Source organism: Fusarium phalaenopsidis, assembly GCF_050370095.1.
Source record: "Fusarium phalaenopsidis strain FUZ10S chromosome Unknown contig_32286, whole genome shotgun sequence".
Taxonomy (NCBI): domain Eukaryota; kingdom Fungi; phylum Ascomycota; class Sordariomycetes; order Hypocreales; family Nectriaceae; genus Fusarium; species Fusarium phalaenopsidis.
Genome location: NW_028145413.1, coordinates 1,053,342 through 1,074,449, shown reverse-complemented (window position 1 = coordinate 1,074,449; position 21,108 = coordinate 1,053,342). Strand labels below are relative to the sequence as shown.

The 21,108-nt window shown below is 55.2% G+C and overlaps 10 protein-coding genes across 10 annotated transcripts; 6 read left to right on the top strand and 4 right to left on the bottom strand.

The window, feature by feature from the left end:
* Window positions 1–1,145: 1,145 nt before the first annotated feature.
* Window positions 1,146–2,443, top strand: LRP88_02661 (mitochondrial carrier domain-containing protein; the record flags this gene model as incomplete). The annotated part of the gene is made up of 3 exons (XM_083239303.1): window positions 1,146–1,605; window positions 1,668–2,173; window positions 2,225–2,443. 3 exons carry the CDS (start codon window positions 1,146–1,148, stop codon window positions 2,441–2,443), a joined length of 1,185 nt encoding a protein of 394 aa, XP_083104433.1.
* Window positions 2,444–4,043: 1,600 nt separating this feature from the next.
* LRP88_02660 (thioredoxin peroxidase DOT5) lies at window positions 4,044–4,864 on the top strand (the record flags this gene model as incomplete). Its single annotated transcript, XM_083239302.1, has 2 exons — window positions 4,044–4,488; window positions 4,551–4,864. 2 exons carry the CDS (start codon window positions 4,044–4,046, stop codon window positions 4,862–4,864), a joined length of 759 nt encoding a protein of 252 aa, XP_083104432.1.
* Window positions 4,865–5,740: 876 nt separating this feature from the next.
* Window positions 5,741–6,495, top strand: LRP88_02659 (uncharacterized protein; the record flags this gene model as incomplete). Its single annotated transcript, XM_083239301.1, has 3 exons — window positions 5,741–5,794; window positions 5,916–6,418; window positions 6,471–6,495. The coding sequence occupies 3 exons, from the start codon at window positions 5,741–5,743 to the stop codon at window positions 6,493–6,495; spliced, it is 582 nt and encodes a 193-aa protein (XP_083104431.1).
* A 186-nt stretch (window positions 6,496–6,681) lies between these two features.
* On the bottom strand, window positions 6,682–7,137 carry LRP88_02658 (Yae1 family protein; the record flags this gene model as incomplete). Its single annotated transcript, XM_083239300.1, has 1 exon — window positions 6,682–7,137. The coding sequence occupies one exon, from the start codon at window positions 7,135–7,137 to the stop codon at window positions 6,682–6,684; it is 456 nt and encodes a 151-aa protein (XP_083104430.1).
* A 310-nt stretch (window positions 7,138–7,447) lies between these two features.
* Window positions 7,448–8,345, bottom strand: LRP88_02657 (SDR family NAD(P)-dependent oxidoreductase; the record flags this gene model as incomplete). Its single annotated transcript, XM_083239299.1, has 2 exons — window positions 7,448–8,235; window positions 8,294–8,345. 2 exons carry the CDS (start codon window positions 8,343–8,345, stop codon window positions 7,448–7,450), a joined length of 840 nt encoding a protein of 279 aa, XP_083104429.1.
* A 767-nt stretch (window positions 8,346–9,112) lies between these two features.
* On the top strand, window positions 9,113–9,824 carry LRP88_02656 (acyl-CoA N-acyltransferase; the record flags this gene model as incomplete). The annotated part of the gene is made up of 3 exons (XM_083239298.1): window positions 9,113–9,425; window positions 9,477–9,505; window positions 9,561–9,824. 3 exons carry the CDS (start codon window positions 9,113–9,115, stop codon window positions 9,822–9,824), a joined length of 606 nt encoding a protein of 201 aa, XP_083104428.1.
* A 238-nt stretch (window positions 9,825–10,062) lies between these two features.
* On the bottom strand, window positions 10,063–12,267 carry LRP88_02655 (uncharacterized protein; the record flags this gene model as incomplete). Its single annotated transcript, XM_083239297.1, has 1 exon — window positions 10,063–12,267. One exon carries the CDS (start codon window positions 12,265–12,267, stop codon window positions 10,063–10,065), a length of 2,205 nt encoding a protein of 734 aa, XP_083104427.1.
* Window positions 12,268–13,124: 857 nt separating this feature from the next.
* LRP88_02654 (translation initiation factor eIF2B subunit beta) lies at window positions 13,125–14,598 on the bottom strand (the record flags this gene model as incomplete). The annotated part of the gene is made up of 3 exons (XM_083239296.1): window positions 13,125–13,212; window positions 13,268–14,440; window positions 14,501–14,598. The coding sequence occupies 3 exons, from the start codon at window positions 14,596–14,598 to the stop codon at window positions 13,125–13,127; spliced, it is 1,359 nt and encodes a 452-aa protein (XP_083104426.1).
* Window positions 14,599–17,246: 2,648 nt separating this feature from the next.
* On the top strand, window positions 17,247–18,804 carry LRP88_02653 (Nem1-Spo7 phosphatase catalytic subunit NEM1; the record flags this gene model as incomplete). Its single annotated transcript, XM_083239295.1, has 2 exons — window positions 17,247–18,597; window positions 18,653–18,804. The coding sequence occupies 2 exons, from the start codon at window positions 17,247–17,249 to the stop codon at window positions 18,802–18,804; spliced, it is 1,503 nt and encodes a 500-aa protein (XP_083104425.1).
* A 1,553-nt stretch (window positions 18,805–20,357) lies between these two features.
* LRP88_02652 (DUF1761 domain-containing protein) lies at window positions 20,358–20,858 on the top strand (the record flags this gene model as incomplete). The annotated part of the gene is made up of 2 exons (XM_083239294.1): window positions 20,358–20,675; window positions 20,724–20,858. The coding sequence occupies 2 exons, from the start codon at window positions 20,358–20,360 to the stop codon at window positions 20,856–20,858; spliced, it is 453 nt and encodes a 150-aa protein (XP_083104424.1).
* Window positions 20,859–21,108: the final 250 nt, after the last annotated feature.

The window sequence follows — 21,108 nt, the reverse complement described above, 5'->3', positions numbered from 1 at the left end:
GCGCTGGCCGAGGATGAATGGATCATGGAGCATATGTAGTTGGCGAGCTCAGTAATAGCGAGATGCCAAAAGTGAAACGTTACAATGAATAACACGGATGTCAACCTACCTATACTGACAATCTAGGTATGCTCCCCTGTGTGACAGTGGAGGTCTAGCATCCAGACCCATCCATTGTGGAACATCAGTGTAGGCCGGCTCATGCCGGGCGAGCAACCCCAGTGATGGAAGGGGAAATTCTGCAATCGATGGATGGATCCAATGTCACTCTCCAGTGGGTCACGCTCTCACTGTTGTTAGCAACATTACCATGTATCCGGCTGCCGGACTGCGAGTGCGAAACCAGCGCCCCATCCTTGGCCGATGCAAAGCCGCTGCTGGGCCCTGGGCTGCAGCGACCGATATAGCGCGTGTAGCGGGTGCCCTCCGCCGCCGATTAGGTTCCCCGTCCTCCTCCGCTCCGTCAAACTTGGTCCTTCTCTTTCTTCTTCTTAGTCCTTCCACTTTCTTGCCTCTTTCTATTCTTCACTCCCTTCTTCTTTTTGGCCTCTTTTCTTCCTCTTCCTCTTCCGCCCTCATCCCCCCAAGCGTCCGCACCCCTCCCATCCCCGCCCGGTCTCCAGGCCACCGCCGTCTCCCGTCGCCTTCTCTTTTTTTAAGCCATCCCCCAGGTCAATGGCCGGCGCCAATCGCTGAGCGGGAAACGGTCGGTCACGGCGCGTGGGAGCACTCCCCCGCAGTACCTTCGTACCGGCTGCGCTGCGAGGCTCCTATACCGGCACGAGGACAACACACAGACGCACCGGACGGGTTCGTTTTTCGAGGGCGGAATCGGATCGGGGAATCACGAGGGTGAGAGAGGGTCATCTTGGTTGGGAAGCGCTCGGTTCCCGGCCCCGAACGGCATCGCTTTCGTCGCCCACGACGGGCGCCCGCTCCCGGTCCAGGTGAAGGAAGAAAAAAAAGAGGTCGACGAAACTTGGAGTCGAGTGAGGACGATCACGGCCATCGACGGCATTGGCTGAACGACAACTGTCAACCACCGAGAGATCCGACCTCCAATTCTCGGTCACGTCCACCGGGTGAGATCATCGCGCGACGATCGAGCGGCAAAAGACGGCGGGCGACATCCAGAGACGAGTGGGATGTCTTCTCACGACCAGGCAACCTCGCAAGCCTCTCGGTCGCCGTCATCAGAGTATGCTGCATCCTCCTACAGTCTCCCGGCCGCCTCCGACGCTCCAATGCACTCCTCCAGGGTGACCCCGCTGCACCGATGGGCTCTCAACGCCTCCGACTCGCAATTCAACGCCATCTCGGGTGCGGTGGGAGGCTTCACCTCGGGCATCGTCACTTGCCCCCTCGACGTCATCAAGACCAAGCTGCAAGCCCAGGGAGGATATGCCGCACTTAACAGAGGGCGACATGTCGGCCATCCGAAGCTGTACAACGGGTTGATCGGTTCGGCAAAGGTCATCTGGCGGGAAGAGGGAATTCGAGGTCTCTACCGTGGTCTTGGACCGATTGTCATGGGATATCTGCCTACATGGGCTGTGTACTTTACCGTCTACAACAAGAGCAAGGGGTGGTTATCCCAACACTATGGTAGGTCGACGCAAACGCGGCGTGAGGTTGATTCACATGCTAACTGGACTTTTGTTAAACAGACAACAGCCATCTCGTCAATCTATGGTCGTCGATAACGGCTGGAGCCAGCAGCACCATCGTCACAAACCCCATATGGGTCATCAAGACTCGGCTCATGTCACAGAGCAGCGTCCGTCACAGCCATGATCATACTTCCCTTTATCCGAAAGCAGGCAGCACGCCGACATCTCGACCGACTCTGCACGACTGGCATTATCGGTCAACAATAGATGCCGCCCGCAAGATGTACACGTCGGAGGGTATCATTTCCTTCTACTCGGGTCTAACACCGGCTCTCCTCGGCTTGTCACATGTCGCTGTTCAGTTCCCGACATATGAATTCCTCAAGACCAAATTCACTGGACATAGCATGGGCGAGTCAGCCGAAGGCGAAAAGGCAAACGTCGTCGGAATATTGTCAGCCTCGATCTTATCCAAGATCGTCGCCAGCAGTGCAACATATCCCCACGAAGTCATCCGAACCCGATTACAAACGCAACGACGTCCACTCGCCGGTGAGGAGTTCGTACAGGGCATGGGGGTGACAACTACGGGCCCCAGGGTGCCACGCACTCAGGCTCAACTGCCCAAGTACCAGGGTGTTATCCACACATTCCAGACCATCTTGCGAGAAGAAGGCTGGCGGGCCTTTTACGCAGGGTTGGGAACCAACATGATGCGTGCCGTGCCAGCAGCAACGGTTACCTTGTTGACATATGAAACTGTAATGAGTGAACTTCTCAAGACGAGGGCCGAGGCACGGCATCTTCTGCTAGATTCAAGGACAGAGCCATAGATGGTGTCTTAGGATCCGGCTTATGAAAGAAACAGGAAGTATTTACAGGAGGCGGAAATATTTAAGAAGGGCCGTTCAGATAGGTCCATGAGAGAGGATTGGGGCAAGGCTGAGATACCCTTGGTCGGCTGTCGGTACGGTATAGACATATTCTGGTTCACAAGTGGACGTTTTGGTGGCGGCTTGGTTCCTATGGATGATTGGCGCTCGCATACACACAGAGATACACGCGCACGCGCACATGGTTGCACAAACCCTTTCCGTCTTGTTTCGAGAGGTTATTGTCTCATTGAGCTGCACGGGCGGACCTGTTGACGTCGAGGTTGCATGACGAGCATGTAAGAGGAGTTTGTTTGGTTACAAGTGCAGCCTGACAGTAGACGCGGAAATGTTAAACATGACCAATAGCGTTTTTTTAGTACTGATGTTTTGATATCTTGAATGACAAAAAAAAACACTGCTTCAATCGCTTTCCATGCGCCAATGTCTATGTTGTAATTGTGTTCATGCCGAGTTGACCATTATGATGAGCGTTCGCCTCTTGATTGACGTTCACCATTTGCTGGGAGTCTCGTATGTCTCTTTGGACTGGATGTCAGTAACAGGGTGCACAATAGTCAGGGAGAAGACGTACTGCTTGTTCTCTAGCAGAGTGGATGGAGGAGCGAGTGTATCTATCGAGTGAAGATCCGTGTTAGTTTTATGGACAAGTTTACAACCCATAAGAAGGAAGGAGCTTGAGTCAAAGACACTTCAACATCCAATTCTCATAGCCAGGTTCGAGGCCAATTGCGAATTGCAAGATTTGAGATGTTGGAATAACTTCACTCCTGAACACGCCACTCTTCTCACTCACACGAACAGCACGCAGGCCATGGTAAAGGCGGCCGCAGGGGCCATGAGCTTCTAAAGATGGGAATCATGTCAGCATAGCTAAGATTTAAAAGAGTCTTAACTAAAATGAGAAAGATTAGCAACAGAACTTACTCGAGGGTTTATCATCTTTGTTGCAAGCCTTGCGAGTTGTAAGTTGCCAGTCAACATCTCGCCTAAACTGGTGGTTCCCGCCAAGCCTTTCGGTCGGGTTCGTCCAGCTTATGCGGCATAGCTGCATACCTTCAATTGATGCACGCGACACCTCGAGCCGCTGATTAATCCCATCTATCGGTTCTCCCCACACAATCGCGCAATCGCCCATTATATAAGCGACCAAGGGACGTTGGCCCGTGCACCTTTCCGCTGCCGAACAGCGTTTGGTCCAAGCTCCCGGGAGCTTGAGTTGCCATGGACAACCCTGATTGGCTGTAGGCCGAGACATGGGGGAGGCAGGCGCTGTTCGCATGCCCAAATGCGACTGCGACGGGCAGCGCGCGACCCAGGCCAGACCCTTCCCCCCCCCCCCAAGGCGCCCAACCTCTTCTTGTTTTGACCCCTTTTGCCCTCTTCATCTCTTCCTCTCATCTCTACGCGCATCAGAAACTACGCGGCGATTTTTCGCCAGCAGATACACTATCTTATCTAGGCGGACCTAGCTCTGCTCAGTTCCTCTTGTCGCATTCGCGGCCGCATCGCATACGCGCAAAAACAAACTTCTGCAGCCATGCCCGTTGAGCTCCGCAAGCGCAAGGCCCGCGAGCCTCCTGCGCCGCCACCCGCGCCCGCGAAGAAGAGGACGCCGGCTGCAAAAACCGGCAAAGCCGCTGCAGCCAAGGCGAAGGCCGCTCCCGCAAAGGCCCCCGGCAAGAGAGGCAGACCTGCCAAGGCCAAGGTCGAGGAGGAGCCCGCCAAGGAGGAGGAAGAGAAGAAGGAAGAGGAGAAGGTTGAAGAGGAAAAGGAAGAAGAGAAGGCTGAGGAGAAGGCCGAGGAACCTAAGGAGGCCAAGAAGAAGAGCGACAAGGCCGAGGTTGGCGATGTCGTCGACCTTGATGGCTTCGGCGGCGAGATTGAGACCAACGACGGCGAAAAGACAACTCTGAAGGCGCTCGTCGATGAGAGCAAGGCTGGCGTCGTCCTCTTCACCTACCCCAAGGCTTCTACCCCAGGATGTAAGTTGACGCTGCCCACGTATCTTGATTTTCTCGCGCAGTTTGCTAATCCTCCATCACAGGCACAAAGCAGGTCTGCTTCTTCCGCGACTCGTATGAGCCCCTCACAGCAGGCGGCCTGGCCATCTACGGTCTCAGCACCGACTCTCCCAAGGCCAACACGACCTTCAAGGACAAGCAGAAGCTCCCCTACCCTCTGCTGTGCGACCCCAAGGCGACGCTCATCGGTGCCATCGGCCTCAAGAAGGTCCCCAAGGGCACCCAGCGCGGCGTCTTTGTCATTGACAAGGAGGGCAAAGTTCTTGTTGCCGAGCCCGGAAGCCCCCAGGGTACTGTTGACAGGGTGAAGAAGCTCGTTGAGGAGCTTGGTGCTTAGGGTTGAGATGGATGATACACTGCGTATGGATGACTGGACTTGGTAGCAAGGAGCAACAGGAAGGGATTGTTCTGGGTTTTTGTTTTGTACGGGTATCTTTGTTAGCAGTGTCATGAAGGATCAATAGACCGCAATGGTATATAGACTGTGAGCTGGACATGTCGAGGATGACACTTCGGCCATACCCGTGAGATTGTACTTGTGCTTGGTCCATGGAGTCTGTCTATTTGGGCACGGAGACCATGGCCACATACACTGGGCTGTGATGCTATCTGCTCTGTATTCAATGCACTTATTTGCTCTACAGGTGTGTTGTGTATGTTAATGGAAGCTTTGGATATATGTTCTCTAGGCCTAGCTAGCTGGTGACTCTTCAGTTGGGGCATCGTACAGGTAGGATAGTGCCCATCTTTGTCCATTCTAGCCCAGCTTTGACTTCTAGATTTCAGCATTTTAGATGCGTCTATCGATCTATTTGTTTTCTTCTTCAGGCTCAGGTCATGCAGTTCCTAGCCACCCGCACTCAAATATGGTGGATTAGACCAGGCGTGGCCAAGTTGAATGTTTTTGACACTCTTCAAGATGCGACACCTGCGCTCAAAACATTACTTCACCACAACCCGGGAAATCCATAGATAATAATAAAGAACCATAAAAATGCATGCTTACAGAGACTTTAATTCTCCTTTGACGTGTCCCAATTGCCCCTTCATGTCAAGATCGTGATACAGGGTAGGCAACTTTGCTCGGGCTCGGTAGAGTCTCGGCTGAACCAGACCCGCCAGCAACGGGCCAATAACCACGACGCCATTTCAACTTGGGAATTGAACCATCACCCGAACCTCAACGACAACCTTCGCCAGCCTCTCCGCCATCATGTCGTCTCAAGCGGCCGCTAAAGCTGCCGGTGGCCTGGTCAGCATCGCCAAGGTACGCACCAGACCCGATTTCCGAATGCCAATGCCTCGCAATGGTTCCTCGACAGCTGGCCGAACTTGGCCGGATCGAATTGCCTCTCGGATCATGGAAAGGTGCTAACACCCAGCTACAGAAGCAAACCGTCCAGTCGACGGGCGTGTGGGAGGTCCTCCGACGATTCTTCGCCATCGACCCCGAGCGATCCAACGGTGTCCCTCTCAACCCTCACTTCCGTAACCCTCCCCCCGGTGCCAACCCTCCTCTCGAGTACGACGACCCCGTGACGCTGCCCGCGGGCGACATCGCCGACAACCCCTACTGGAAGCGAGACTCCCGACGCAACTACCCCCAGCTTAGCGTCGTCAACCAGTCCCAGTTCGCCCAGCTCCTCACCGTCGGCAGCGCTGCTGCCCCCAAGGTCGAGCTCATCGGCGAGGCGGGCGAGAAGCAGCTCGTTGCCGTCAAGGAGGAGTCCCAGACCGGTCTTGCCCAGGCTCTCGGCAAGGTGGCACCCGGCGAGGCCACCAAGGATGTGTTTGTGAACGGTCTGCCGCCGCTGCCCAGCGGCCAGAGCCTTTCTTCTGGAGCTTGGGATGTCCACAAGTACGAGGTGACGGACACCTCGTACGGCGAGGGGTAGGTCATGACGCTGAGAAGGTTGACGGATGGATGTGCTAACTGCGTGCAGATACCCTTGCAGGTCGTTCAAGTAAATTAGAAGCGAATGAGGATGCTGTGTATACAATTACGAGGCAGTGAGGGTATAGAAATTTCCATTGACAATGCAGATGATTTCCTTTTTCATGCTCGATTATCCCAAACTCCCGGCTTTTAGTGTATCCAGGCTCTCAGATTCCCGCCAGTCCAAACTCCGGTTCCTGTTTATTGGTTGACTATGGCTATGGCGTTGAAGATGGCCCGGACGACTCCCTCCCACCACCACCAACCATCCGCTCGACAATTTTGGCCTTTCCCTGCGCCCTCTTGATCCGGTCGTCAAAGTCTTGAACCGCATCATCCGAGTTTTCCGTCGAGAGTGTGTCTGGCTCGACGAGAGCATACAAGGTGTTGACGTTCTTCTCCAGCCTTGCATTCCTCGGCAGTGGTGGCAGTGTGCATGCTGAGCTGGATTCATCTTTTGGTGGCATGCGGTTTGCCCAAACGACAGCCTTTCCCGCCAAGCGGCCGCTCTCGAGGAACTTTTCGAATCCCTTTTCCATGCCAAAGGACCGGCCTTCGATACGGCCCGCTTTGATGCCGTCCTTGAGGCCTAGTTGGTAGCCTTCTGAGTAGAAGCGCTCCTCGAGGTTGAGGATGTCCTCGAATGGATCGGATGTGTCGTTTCTTGTTTCCATTGTGATTAATGCTGAGCTGCTGACTCTTGGGGTTGTGGATTTGTAAGTGAAGTGAGTGAGTTGAGAGTGAGGATGGCAGAATTTGCGTCACCGCCCGGCTAATGGCGGGGCATCTACTAACAATCGTCACTGGTCACCATTCTACAATGATGAAGACACACAAGAGACTACAGCAAGATGGAGACCTTCAGCGAATTAGGTTTGTCATGTTCAATGTTTGTCAATTTGAATGTTTTGATGCAAAAGCTACCCTCTATTGAAACCATCCGTGATCCAACGCCCTGCGCTCTATGCTCATGAATCCATCCGTCTATTGCATACCAAAGATCATGCCGCCGTTGGCACAGATGACCTGGCCGGTGATCCACGAACTCTCGGGACCAGCAAGCATGGCAACGACTCCAGCAATCTCCTCGGCCTCACCAGCACGGCCACCGGTCGTCTTAGCTTCCTCGACGATGGCGGGGTCATCGACACCAGGGCGCACAGCCATGAGGGGAGCGTTCTGAATGAAGGGCTTGATGAGACGCTTGAACTCTTCCGAGTTGCGCGAGTACATCTCGGAGCGGACGGGACCGGGGTTGATGGCGTTGACGGTGCAGTTCTCGCTGAGCTCGCGGGCCCAGGTTTTTGTCATGGCCTCGAGAGCGGCCTTGGTACCGCCGTAGACGCTCTGTCCGACGAAACCCAGGCTGGAGCTCACACTGCTGAGGTTGATGATGCGGCCGGAACGGTCGTTGGGGAGGTAAGGCTGAGCAGCCTGGACGAGCAGCAGGGGGCCCATGACGTTGACATTGAAGCTGGTGGTGAAGTCCTGGGGCTTGATGTCGGGGATCTTGTCGTTGAGGGCGACACCGGCGTTGTTGACGAGGATGTCGATGCGGAGAGGGCTGAAGGCCTCGGCGGCCTGCGAGACGAGGCTGGCGGGGCCGGTGGTGGTGCCGAGGTCGGCCTGGATGGGCACGGCCTTGATGGAGTGCTTGGAGGACAGCTCGGCGGCGAGACTGGCTGTGGAAGCGGCAGAGTTGGCAGAGGTGTAGGCGAGGACGAGGTTTGCGCCGCGGGCGGCGAGGGCCTTGGAGATGGCCAGACCGATGCCTGGGAGTGGTCAGTGGTTAACTGGGCACGGTGAGATGTCAATTGAGTGTGTAAGTACCTCGGGAGGCGCCAGTGACGACGGCGAGCTTGCCAACAAGAGGGAGAGCCATTGTGATGATATGTGAGATGGTGTTGAAGGTTAGACAAGCACGAGAGGAATTGAGCACAACCAAGTAACACCAAGAACCGTCTATTCAGCAACGGACAAACTACCAGGCGCATGCTCCATCTTTATACCTCCTCGCATCCCATGCCATCCTCCTCATGACGCCCCGCCGCCTCACTCTTGACGAGAAAAAAGGGACCCCGCGGCCATGAAAAGCGAAGCCGAAGCGTAAAAATCACCGGCAAAACCACAAACTCCCCCCACCTGCCAACGTTTTACTTCTTGCGCACCAATGACGATCTAGCACGAGATATCCTCTCCCGGGGCCGGAATAGTCATCCCGTGGCTGGTTAGGTGTCGGTCTTGAGAGGTGCGGCTGCTGCTGCTGCGTCCAGGAGAGGTAATTTCCTCTTTGGGGTCAGGTGGTCACTGAGTGTAAACGCGCTCCAGTGAAGCTGAGAGGTTTCAGTGGAGATGAAGTAGTGGGTGACCCGCTGTGGTGTAGCGTGTGTCGGTTGTTGTTATGGCGGGGGGTCGCCTATACTTCGGCGGGGTTGGATGATGCCGACCTCCGATGGAGGGAGAGGGAGGGGCACCGCAAAAATTGGACCCGCGATTGAGAGACACGGAGGCCAGTCAATCAATCAATCATTGAATCCATGAGGTGGGCCAAGCTCCGTTGAGCCTCATTCATCATCGAGCAGACGAACCCTTGTACACCGACAGGCACTACTTCACACACCCAGACTACTCTACTCTCCAACCGCAGCCATGGATATCCGCGTCCTCACCAGTGCGGACCTCCCCCTCATCCAGCACGCCAACCTCGAGAACCTCCCCGAGAACTACTTCCTCAAGTACTACCTCTACCACGCCCTCTCGTGGCCCCAGCTCAGCTATGTCGCCGTCGACGTCTCACGCCCCAAGAAGAACCCCTACGAGTACCCCAAGATCGTCGGCTATGTCCTCGCAAAGATGGAGGAGGAGCCCACCGACGGCGTCCAGCACGGCCACATCACCAGCCTGAGTGTCATGCGCACACACCGACGGTTGGGTATTGCGGAGAAGCTGATGCGACAGAGCCGTGCGTATACCACTTGACTTGGCATCTACAGACCACTGACCTTCCCCAGAGCTCGCTATGGTCGAGACATTCCAGGCCAAGTACGTCTCCCTCCACGTCCGCGTCTCCAACGCCGCGGCCCGCCACCTCTACGAGGACACCCTGGGCTTCAAGAACGAAAAGACAGAGTCCAAGTACTACGCCGACGGCGAGGACGCCTTCTGCATGCGCCTCGACCTCGACGACATCAAGGCCCAGGTCGACGAGGCCGCCGAGGACGAGCACGAGGACGAGGGTGATACCGTGGGCGAGGTCGGCCGTGACCCCGAGGCCGACAAGAAGAAGAAGAAGATCAAGGTCGCTGTGGGGAGGGGACTGGGCGTTGGTGCGTTGGTGGAAAAGGACGAGTCGAAGCACTGAGGGAGGTTAAAGAGGGGGGTGTATTGTACATATAGAGGGATAGACAAAAGTTGTGTGATCCAGGTGAAGCACAATGACGAACGGGGAAAAACATTTGATGATATGGTATTCATGGTATCATTTACGCTCATGGGCGTTGTATACATTATATCATAAGTGGTAACTATCCTACACGGCATAGACGATAAAAAAATATCCAGTCTGGCTCTGATATCACCTCCCATCCACATCAACAAACTCAATGCTCAACATTCTGAGCCAGCTCTCGCGCGTACGCCTCATCAGCCTCAAGCCTAACATTGTCCAGGTTTTCCGTCAACGCCTCAATCTCCTTCTGCAGCGCCCGGCGCTCACTCTCGGTCACGTCCCTGCTCTCGAGGTCCTTCAGTTTAGCCTCTATCTCCGTTTCGAGCCCCGCGGCTGTCTTGTATTTTGCCGCAGAGGCGATGCCTGGCGGTGGGATGTCGGCATCTTGACCGGGCTCTTCTGGCCAGGCCCCGGGAAACGGACCACCTCGGGAGTCAACTGACCGGCGACCACCAAAGATCCCACCGGGGCCCAGTGGTCCGTTGGGACCTAGGGGTCCATTTGCACCTAGAGGACCGTTCGGACCCAGAGGCCCATGAGGACCTAGAGGACCATTGGAGCCGAGGGGGCCGTTGGGACCAAGTGGTCCGTTGCCGCCGAGGGGGCCATCGTGACCCCATCCTCTTTGAACCCCCCTGCCCCAAGGACCTGGACCTCCAAAGAAGCCACCCCGGCCTGGGCCTCCATGGCATCCACGACCGCCTCTTGATGGTCTACCCCATGGTGAGCAAGCTGGGCCACCAAAAGGCGGCGGGACGCTGACACCCGGGACAGCGGGCATGGGGGGCATATGGGGGGCATGAGGGACTGGTGGTGGACCGGCGTGACCTCTTCGGTGTTCCTTTTGGGCCCTCTTCATGTCCCTCTTTTGCTGCCTCCTCTCCCGCTTCTCTGCTCTTCTTCTCTTCTTGAGATCTCTCCTCCTTTCCCTGCGCTCCTTCTTTTGCTGCCGCTTTAGTGTGCGCCACTGCTGCGACAAAGCCTTGACCTGGGCCTTGAGTGCCTTACGGTCGAGGTTGGGGTCCACGGGGTTGGTCTTGGACGCCTTGAGCTCGGCTTTGAGCTGTTTTACGTCTGCCTTGGTGCGCATCTCGCCTGGGCGGGCTACCCATTCCTCGAGGCGTGCGAGGTAGAGGGGAAGTTGCTGGTCTTTTACGTCGTCGTAATCTGGGAGAGAACCGATGGAGCCGGAGCTGTTGGAGGAGCCAGATGAAGAGGACGAAGAGGAAGAGGAAGATCGGGAGCGTGATTTGCGCTGTTCAGGCTGGCCGGGGTAGAGAGGAGTTCCATTGGCGTCGAAGTTGCCGGGGTGAAAATAGGGATGGCCATGTCTGAAAGGAGGCCCATCACCACGAGACCGCGTCCTTCCTCGCTGTCCCGGCGGGCAGAAGCCACGGCTGGGTTCCCCGTGTCCAAAGGGCGCTCCTGGATCTCGACCGTTCATGCGGATTCCGTTGCTGTCCATGACCAAGTTTCCGATCCGCAGGCCGTTGCTGTCGGCGACAATGCTGTCCTTCCACCGGATACTGTCGTTGCCGACCTTGAGACCGCCCCATGATCCCATCCATCCGTTTCCCCATGCCGGCCTAGGTCCGCCTTGGTTTGACGGACCGGTTTCTCTTTGACTGGAAGGGCCGGCTTCTGCTGGCGCTGAGGGTCCGTCGAATGCCGTATCCCAGCCTCCTGGCATATGAGGCTGCTCTTCAGCCTGAAGCTGCACTCTTACGTTCCTAGGCGCAAAGAAGCCGTCGTTCCATTGCTGCACGGTTGCCTCGACTTCTGCCCGTTTGCGAATGGCGTCATTTGGATCAGCGGTCTGCTTTTCCGACTTGATGTCGGAGCCCTCGTCAACTCCCTTGCCTTTCTCGCCGAGAATGGCCTCATTCGTCACAGAAGCATGGTCGGGGAGAAGATAGTTGACAAACGTCGCCCAATCTTGGTGCGTAATGTCGTAGAGAGGAGCCCAATCCAGCGGGTAGGGTAGATCTTCAGGAACTGAGCTGGGCTTGACGGCAACAGTGTACAGCCTGGGCGCTGGGCGAGGAGTAGCGACGGGAATGTCACGGCCTTCAAAGTAGAGAGCAGCGCTCGGCGAAGGAGGCACCTGGATGTGCTGCTGAGTAGGGGTGCTGGGGTTGGCGGTGTTTGGCGTGAGCGGAGGGGTGAAGATCACAGGGTCGGTGGTGGAGGTGGATGATATCCGGGATGCGGCGTCGTCGCCGGGATGAGCGGGGCCGGACGCCGAGAGTGGCGATCGGGGAGGTCCAGAAGTGGTGGAGTAAATGTCGGTCTCTGAGTAAGGCGGTGGTGGAGCGTCGTCGTCGTGATCGACGGCGACCTGAGGATTAGAGGCCATGTTTGATGTCGATGATGGAGCTGCCATGATGCTGGCGTGCGTGTGAGTGTGTTGTGGTGTGAAGGAGGGAGATTCTCTGCTGTTGCAGGGGCGGGCCAATGATATAAGAAGTCGGGTCAGACGCTACCCGATATCCATGGATGTTGAAATGGCTGCCTCGGCCGAGGTGGCATCATTGTTTGATTTAACCTTGAACATGGCGCCGCACCTTTTTCTTTAACTGCAGCTCGGATATCCGAGAAGCACGCACGAGCACGAGATCCCTGACTGGTTCAATAATCCCATCAGTTGGTCTGAGGCAGTTGCAGGGGTTACGCAAGTCGCATTCGCATCCCCCTCCAGCGAGTCCAGCCCTATGACTCCTCACTAGAGGCCCCCGTCCAATCGCCGCTCGCTGCTGACGCGGCCGAGAGCCAGGCCGCCAACTAGCTGCCGGCTTGCCGATGGGCGGTGATGAGTAAATCAGCCCTAGAGGGTGCCTTGCCATGCCTGTTGGCCTCTATTTTGCGTATTGTCTTTCGTGGCATGTCGTGGTTTACTTTGTTGATCTGTCAGTGGTTGGTCTATCGACGGCTTAGCTAAACCGTCTGGGGACTTGGGGACGACGCTTCATCTCCCAACAGTCGTCATGCTTCGTTCCACGCCATCTTATGCCCAAATTGACATATGGCAGGGCTGAAAAGACCCTGGCGTCGATCGAGTAGGTATCAAATCATCACATTCGAGGCACTCTCGATTACCTCGCTTCGTTTCCATTTCACCCATTCACGCATCATCATGAACCTCGCTCAAACGCCGAGACATAGATCGCAATCAACTTTTTACACATTCTTCTTTTTCAACTGCACATGCACCCATCACCCGCTCCACAGGTGAAAGTCGACATCCTCCTGCTTGTAATGGTCCGCGATGAGGACCGACAGGTGGTCTCTTGAATGCGTGCCCCTGTCTCAATGTCAGCTTCTATCATAAAAACAATCACTTTATCTGGGCAACTTACAGGTTGGTGATGTAGGTGTCGATGAGCTCGGGGGGCACCAGCTCAGTCACCGCTGTCCGAACCTCAACGCCGCTCACCATGGGTCCATCCGAAAAGTCGACAAAGCTGGCCGAGTCTCCCCACTCAATTAGTGACTCCTCGTTGAAGGGGTTCTCTGGGCTCAGCTTGTACACGCCGCTGAGAACAATCACGGCGTTGCCCTGCTCCTTGGCCGCTCGAGCAACTGCTGCAGCGCCTGCATCGGCGACAACACCGCCGTTGGCAACAACAGCCCTCGCACCAAGAATCACCTTGTCCACCCGTGACATGTACGCCATAAGCCCGCCGTTCATGATGTTGATGACCGCAATTCCGGCAGATGTGAGCTTCTTTCTAAATGAAGCGTGTTGAACCTCAGATGTCTCTTTCCGGGGGGGCTCAGTGGCAATGAGGACTGTAAACCGACGCTTAAGAGCCGCGCGCAGGATGAAGCGTTCCACAGTTGGCGAAGGCTGGTGTACGAGGACGTAGTCTCCGGGGTGAATCTGAACTTCAGCCAAAGCCGCAATCTGGTCATCGACCTGGCTGATCTCATCCTTAATCTCCTCAATACCGTCGATGACCTCGGATCTCAAAGAGTGAATCTGAGCAGTGGGAGCCTTCCATGAGGGTGTCGACGCTCCAGAGAGACCCAGGGGTGATCCCCCGATATTGGGGTCGGCATCGCTGGGCGAGGAAACTGAGAGAAGGTGGAAAAGGGTCTTGGGAACGTTGACGGAGCTGTAGGAGGACAAGGGTCCAGGTCGAGGGGGCGGAGGCTTGGCGCTGTTGGAGATGTAGTCGCCAGCGGAATCTTGCTTCGCGTATGTCGAGGGAGGCCACTGGTGGGCGAGAGCGTCTGGGTTCGGGACGGCGTCGGTCGGGGTCGCCTGAGCCTCGCTGGGGGTCTCGGAGGCTGCTTCGTTTCTATCCTCGGCGGCTTCATCGCGGATAAGGCCTAGGACTCGCCGCACAATGTTGGCAATGACAAGTTCCTTGGGCTGGGCCTCGACGAGGCGGCGACCGATCCTCGACACATTATCGATGAGACCGTCAACGTTGAACCATTTCGAGCGGGCGACGACCTGGAGAAGGATATGGGCGGTTGCAACGGCGCAAGGCTCTGAGCCCTTGATCTGGCGTCGCTTGAGGAGTCTGATATGGTTCGCAAATGTTTAGCAACGAATGGCACAATGGAATGTTGATATGGCTCACGAGATGAGGCTCTCGACCGAAGCCTCCAATGGCTGGCCCTTGAGAGACTTGAGATATTTCTCGAGATCGGGCGCGAAGCCCGTTGGGTGAGGGGCCATGTCGAGGAGCGTCTGGAGTGTGTTGCAGCTAGCGCGAGCTGGGGATGTGGTGTGGGATGTCTGCTTCGCGGGGTGCACACAAGATGGAGGGGTATCGACGGCGAGGAAAGTCGTGAATCTCTTTAAAGGTTCGGCAACCGTTTCAAAGTCTTAGACGATACTTCTCGAATTCTGAAGTGCTAGATGTCGAATGTGGCGCTACTCACGAGTCGAGACTGGGCGTTGTTGAACAGAGCAAAGCTGTGCAGTGCAGCTTCAGAGTATGAGTGAGTCAATCAATTCCCCCCACGGACCTTTTTTTGCGCAAGGCTGTCGGCCTCTGAGAAAAAGTGTGGGGCGCCTTCAGCCTTGTCGCCCGGTGGGGTCCGCCCGAGGTGGTGGAAAGCCATGACGACAAAGAGACAGGGACATGGATGAGCATCTAAGGGCAAAGAAGGTCACTGGGGCTGAAGGCAATATCGACAGGACCATGAAGAGATATGAGATAGAGGACACGTTCTAGAGAGATATTGCATCTTGTATACTGCTATCATTGGGTGTCACCGCTCATGTATGAAACTGCTTTGATGACTTGTCATTGTCGCTAGCTCTGGATGAGTTGGCCACCTCAGGACTGACTGCCAATGCTCGAGTCAACCTGAAGCATGATACACGAACCAGCAGTCATTCATGCTCAGTGTGCCAAGAATGGACATGCTCGATAAGACCACCCAGTGAAAGGGTTTCAATTGCTAATGCTCTCGCTTAGCACCATGTCTCCCGCCAGTATCTGAGATTTCAACTGCTTCACCATGAACCTTAGATTAGCGGGTTTACCTGCCACCGAGGGCTGAGAGACTTGTGACCGGATCTCTAGGCCACGTGAAAAAGGCAACGATGAAAGAAACAAAGACCTGGCTAGAGAAGAATAGCTTGTGATGCTATTTGCTTGGCATTTGTTGAATAATTTCGATAGCCAGTTATCCACTTGTATAACCTGCAGGATTTCTTCACCCGGCCCTCCAAACACACCGAAGTTCCCATGTGCCGTTGAACCGATACGGTAAAACCTCCCGGCAGCCTGCAGAATCTCATCAGACAACCTCAAAACGCACAGCGGCATCCTCGGGTAAGCAAGTTGTTTGCTTCGGTCTGGATGGGATAGGATGGGGTCTGATACGAAAACGAAGGAGGAATAGATCCACGCTGTGCGGAACTCACACTGCGCTATTCCGTCCCAAAGAAGCAACTGCCCTCACCGGTCTCTGCATCGTCAAGGCCTTCCAATGACAGAGTGAAAGAGGGTCAGGCCAAGCTCGCAACCCATGGCAGTTGGGGACGCCCCACCAGATTCTGCAATTACGTCGGGTTGCTGTCGAAACTCTTTGCCCGCAGTTTGATGCCCCACTAGACAAGAAAAAAGAGGCCAGAAATCTACCATCACGGGGCTTTGAGCAGGGGGAATCAAGGTCTCGGGCGAGAGACGTGAACGCTGAGCCGCGGCATCCAAGGGGGACCCGCCAACCGGCAGGGGCCTCAGCATCTCGTAGCCTTGCTCCAGCGGTCATCGTCCACTATCGTTTGCCAGAGTCGCCTGGAATACCACCCCCCCAGAACAACTCTGACCCCCCAGCCCCCCAGCATCTCGGCACCTGAGTCCCAACACGTGAACCATTCCTCAACCATCATCCGTCGAACCACCTGCGCTCGATCTCTCACTCCCTTCACTTTGGGTTGGTCGCTCCTTTGATCGCTCCAGTGTCATCTTCTCTCCTTTGCGCGCGCGGCCTTTGCCCCGACTTCTTCCCCTCTTCTTGACTCCGATCTTGTTCTCTTCTCTCCCCGGCCCCGAAGTAGCCTCCCTTATTCTTCTAGCCCCCCCCAACGTCAACTCTAGTCCATCCCTTCCCCCTTCCACCCCCCGCCGCCCTACCCGTTGATAGCCTGTCCTGGCCCTTTACTTTGCGATTTCCGATTTCCGCGAAGCCAGACGGTACTTGCTGCCAGTTAGCGCTGCTTTTTTCTGGCTGCTAGTCCACCAACAAGGTTCCAGAGCTCTCGTCGGCTCAACGCCACAAATCCAACAAGCTAAAGGTCCCGGTCGCTGCTCTCTTGGCTCCTTACCATTACCATACCTGGGCCTGGGCGTAACCTTGAGTCTTTCATCAGTGTCAGTGCCTCTGCGCCAGTGTCTCGCTGTACGGATACCAAGTGTCACCATTTGCGCTACCAGCAGCCACTGTACTGGACTGGACTGTATCTGCCCTCCCATCTCCAACGTCCTTGCGGCCTGGCTGTCTTCTTCATCCTCCTTTTGCTCCCTCCCCGTGTATGGCATTCACCTGGCAGAATTGACCACAATCGCGGAGCTGCCCTGCGCCCCTTGGGCTTTTGCCGTCGTCGCCCTTTTTCGCCTTCGCCTTTCGCATTCGATGCCTTCTTGACACTCGTTTTTCTCTTCACTTGCCGTCCGAGAGCGAACGAGCTCTTCTTTCTTCGACATTGACTCATTTGCGTTGCGCATCCATCTTATCCCCCGACGACCCGCCGATTTCTCCAACTCACTTCTCGCATCCATCCCTCGCCTTGTCTCGCCTTGTCTCGCCTCCTTCCCTCGACTCCTCTCGGACGACCCATCATTACCCCATGGACTGCTTTAGCTCGTGAGGATGAACTCTTTGAACATCATCACGGCCCGCGTGTCGCCTCCCCCGAGCCCAGGCCAATCGCGATCCAATAGTATAAGCTCCATTGGCATCGGCATTGCCTCCGAAGACGATTCTTCCCGCGCCCAATCCGACGATAGACCATCCGGGCACGACGCCGACCCCTTCACCCAAGATACGTTTGACGAATCGCGGTTCAACACGGAAAAGTCTTATGCCAGCGAGGCCACGCCCCTATTGGGAGATACCGGCGAAGTCAGCAAGCGAAGCTCGTGGTGGCATTCAATCCCTCGCCGACTCGCCTCGAGCATCATCGGATCTATCCGATGGGTTCTCGCGACCTTGGCCTCCCCAGGCGTATATCTCATCGCTTGTTTTTACGACGAGGACGGCAATTTTGCGCCATGGACTCAATTCGGAAAGCTTTTTGGATTTCATAGAGGAACTCGACATAAGAAAGATATGGATGAGACCGAGATTCGTTCTGAAAAGGAGGAGCATGGACGGACTACAGGATTTAGAAGGCTAGCACCGCGGCCCAGACCAGTATCAGGATCTTCAACAACATCATCAGGACTCTCATCGGAATCGGAATCGGATGGCTCACGATCAGGCAGCCTTGGACGGCACGCGCGGTCCAAATCACTGCAACCCGCAGAGGAGGGCAACCCCGGCCGGAAATCTATTCGAATCAAGCTCAACAGTGACGAGGCGCTCAGGCAACGGAAACATAGGAAAACGCAGTCAGCCGTCGCGCGCACCAAGGCAAGCGACCTGGGCAGTGGCGACCTCTCGGCACACCTCAAGTCTCCCACCTCTCCCATCGCAGCTCTCACCAAATACCCCAGGACACCGGCACCTCCTCGGCCTCTCATTCCTCGGCGGCAGCCTTCATATCTCAACATCGAAGCGCCGACGAAGCAGCAGAAGACGTTGATTCTAGACCTCGACGAGACACTGATTCACAGCATGTCTAAAGGAGGCAGGATGAGCACAGGACACATGGTCGAGGTGCGCCTGAACACGACATACGTGGGGGTTGGTGGACAGACATCGATCGGGCCGCAGCACCCGATACTATACTGGGTCAACAAGCGACCGTACTGCGACGAGTTCCTACGCCGGGTGTGCAAGTGGTACAACCTGGTAGTGTTTACGGCGTCGGTTCAGGAGTACGCAGATCCAGTGATCGACTGGCTGGAGACGGAGAGGAAATTCTTCTCAGCACGGTACTACCGCCAGCACTGCACCTTCCGGCAAGGAGCGTTCATCAAGGACCTGAGCTCGGTTGAGTCTGACCTGAGCAACGTGATGATCTTGGACAATAGTCCGTTGAGCTATCTGTTCCACCAAGGTGAGGAGATCCAAGCTGGGGTTTTTGCAGAATAGAGAGCTAACTGGAGGACCAGATAATGCTATCCCGATCCAAGGCTGGATCAACGACCCGACAGATACAGATCTGATGCATCTGGTGCCTCTGCTGGAGGGACTGCAATATGTACATGATGTGAGAGCGCTGCTTGCGCTCCGAGGTGGCGAAGACGGACAGCACATGGCATGAAATATGGAAAGTTATTCAAAGATGGGAGTACACTAATGATGTGTTTGCGATTGAAGGTTTTAGGACGGAGTTGAGAGGTGCAATCGATGCGATGCGATGCGACAGAGCACGTGGGGGATTGAGAGGCGGTGGGGAGAGGGCTTGGTGTTAGACAAGGCCAAGGCCCCTGCCACCCTCAGTTGTACTGTACAGATAAAGCTTTACAAAGACGGATGGGAGTTTGTTTTCTGAGCTGCCATTTGCGGCATGGAGGTGTCTAGGTAGGTAGGTATGTATGTACCGAAGAGCGAGGGAATTATCCAGCGGCTCTCGAGGGAACCGAGTTAGCGTTTGAGCCAGGTTAATCTCACTGGCTTGTTTATCATGCCGAGTTTTGAGAGTGAAAATGACTGATGGTGATGATGTGCAGGGTGAGACATGAGCGTTATTGGAGGCGGTTGAATGACTGAAACGCCCTTGTCTGAAGGCGCCAGTTCCTGTTGGTCAACCGTTGGGTCAAGGGTGAGGCTGGAGAAGTGTGTCTTGTGATGCAATGAGAAGACACCAAAAGCTACCTAGCACGGAGTCAAGATGGCATGAAAGAATCAGGGTCCATCCACCATGTCATGTCCAACTCGATCACCCGTCACTGCAACAAACACATAGAGTGTATGGGATATGCCGCCCTCGTCAAGGACAGGGTCTGGTGTTGTTCCCATGTGGCCGAGAAGGCGGCCTCGAGTGAGACACTGTTGAATAGTATCACCGAGTGACAGAATATGGACAAGACCAACATGAATTTTCTTCAGCTGGCAAGATTCACATCTCTGAAAGCAGACACGGGAAAACAAGCTTTTGGGTAGGCATGGATGTTTAACTTGGAAAACCAGACAAGAGCCAGCTGGACAAGGTTGACAGCTCCCGGCTGCTGCCGCACCCTCTTTCGGCAAACGATGGGATTGTTTTCGGAAGGAGGAGCATGTCTTTTGCCTTGGAAGACAAAAGCCGAGGGAATGAATGGGGAAAAATGCAGTGGACAAAATGACGCCGTGACACCATCATCACCCGCCCAAGGAGCTGGGTCCCGCTAAGAGTTGCCCATTCCCCTCATCCATCGCCAACCTCCCCCACTGCTCGTTGATCTGAAAGTCGTCAACGTCAGGTACCAGGAGAAAAGAAGCAGGAAAAGTTGGCAGGGGGGAAATGAACTATGGGGAAATCCGGAGCATTTCCACCATATGAAGCGTCTCCATCTGTAGTCTACCCCGCAAAAAGGAGCAAAAAGAGGAACGGAAACGGCCAGTCTCTCAAGTGCATCTTGTCTCACCAAATGGTGACATCATCACATCTGGTGACGACACAAGGGGAAACGGGCAAGCCACGGGCTCATGATGCGAAATGGGGGAAGGAAGATCGAGATCGGGGAGGGAGAGGAAAGTACAAATAGTGAGGGGAGATCCCCTTTTTTTCTAGACTGATTCTTGTATCTTTGTATCCAACTCAATTGAAGCCTCACAACACCAGGTATATACACTTACACACAGATTTCTCTCCCTATTCTCACGAAAATCAACATGTCTCTTCACTACCTTCCCCCCGTCAAGCCCTCGGCCATCGCCCTCGGCACCGCTTTCAACCACGGCATCGAGCTCGCCGTCCTCGCCCCCATCTTTGGCCAGACCTACCAGCGCGCCAAGCTCTCCAACACCAAGGAGGAGTTTATCCGCTCCAAGGAGGCTTCCGGCGCCGCCCTCGCCTGGGGCTCCTCGCTCATCGGCTCCGCCCTGCAGAGTTATGGTGTTGGTGCTCTGATCAACGCTACCGGTACTCTTAGCTACAAGGGCGCTGCTTACCTTGGATCTCTCATCTTCTTTGCCACCTCTGCTCCTGGAGTATGTCTCTGAATACCTTCAAGCAAGACCTTGACTAACTTGCTGCAGTACATCTCTCAGATCTTTGTCGAGAAGCGACCTCTTGACACAGTCGGCGTCAGTCTGGCCACCAAGCTCATCGAGACTCTGGGCCTGTCCGTCTTCTTGACCTGGTGGGGAACCCGAACCAACCCCTTTGAGTAAAAACAAATGGGGAATAATCATGAAATTGAGTTGAAAGCCATGGATTGGCAAAGGATGATGAATTTGATTGTCCGGCTCTGAGATGGCTAGTGTGAGATAGGAAGAGGAATCCATCATGTACCTACAGAAACGCCCGAGAGGCAGTAATACAACAAGTAAACAATGCGCTTCCCTCCTGGTGAATGTGAGAAGAAAGTCTGGAGCTTCACCATTGCGACCATCTGTTCAAGGACCTATCAAATCATGTCAT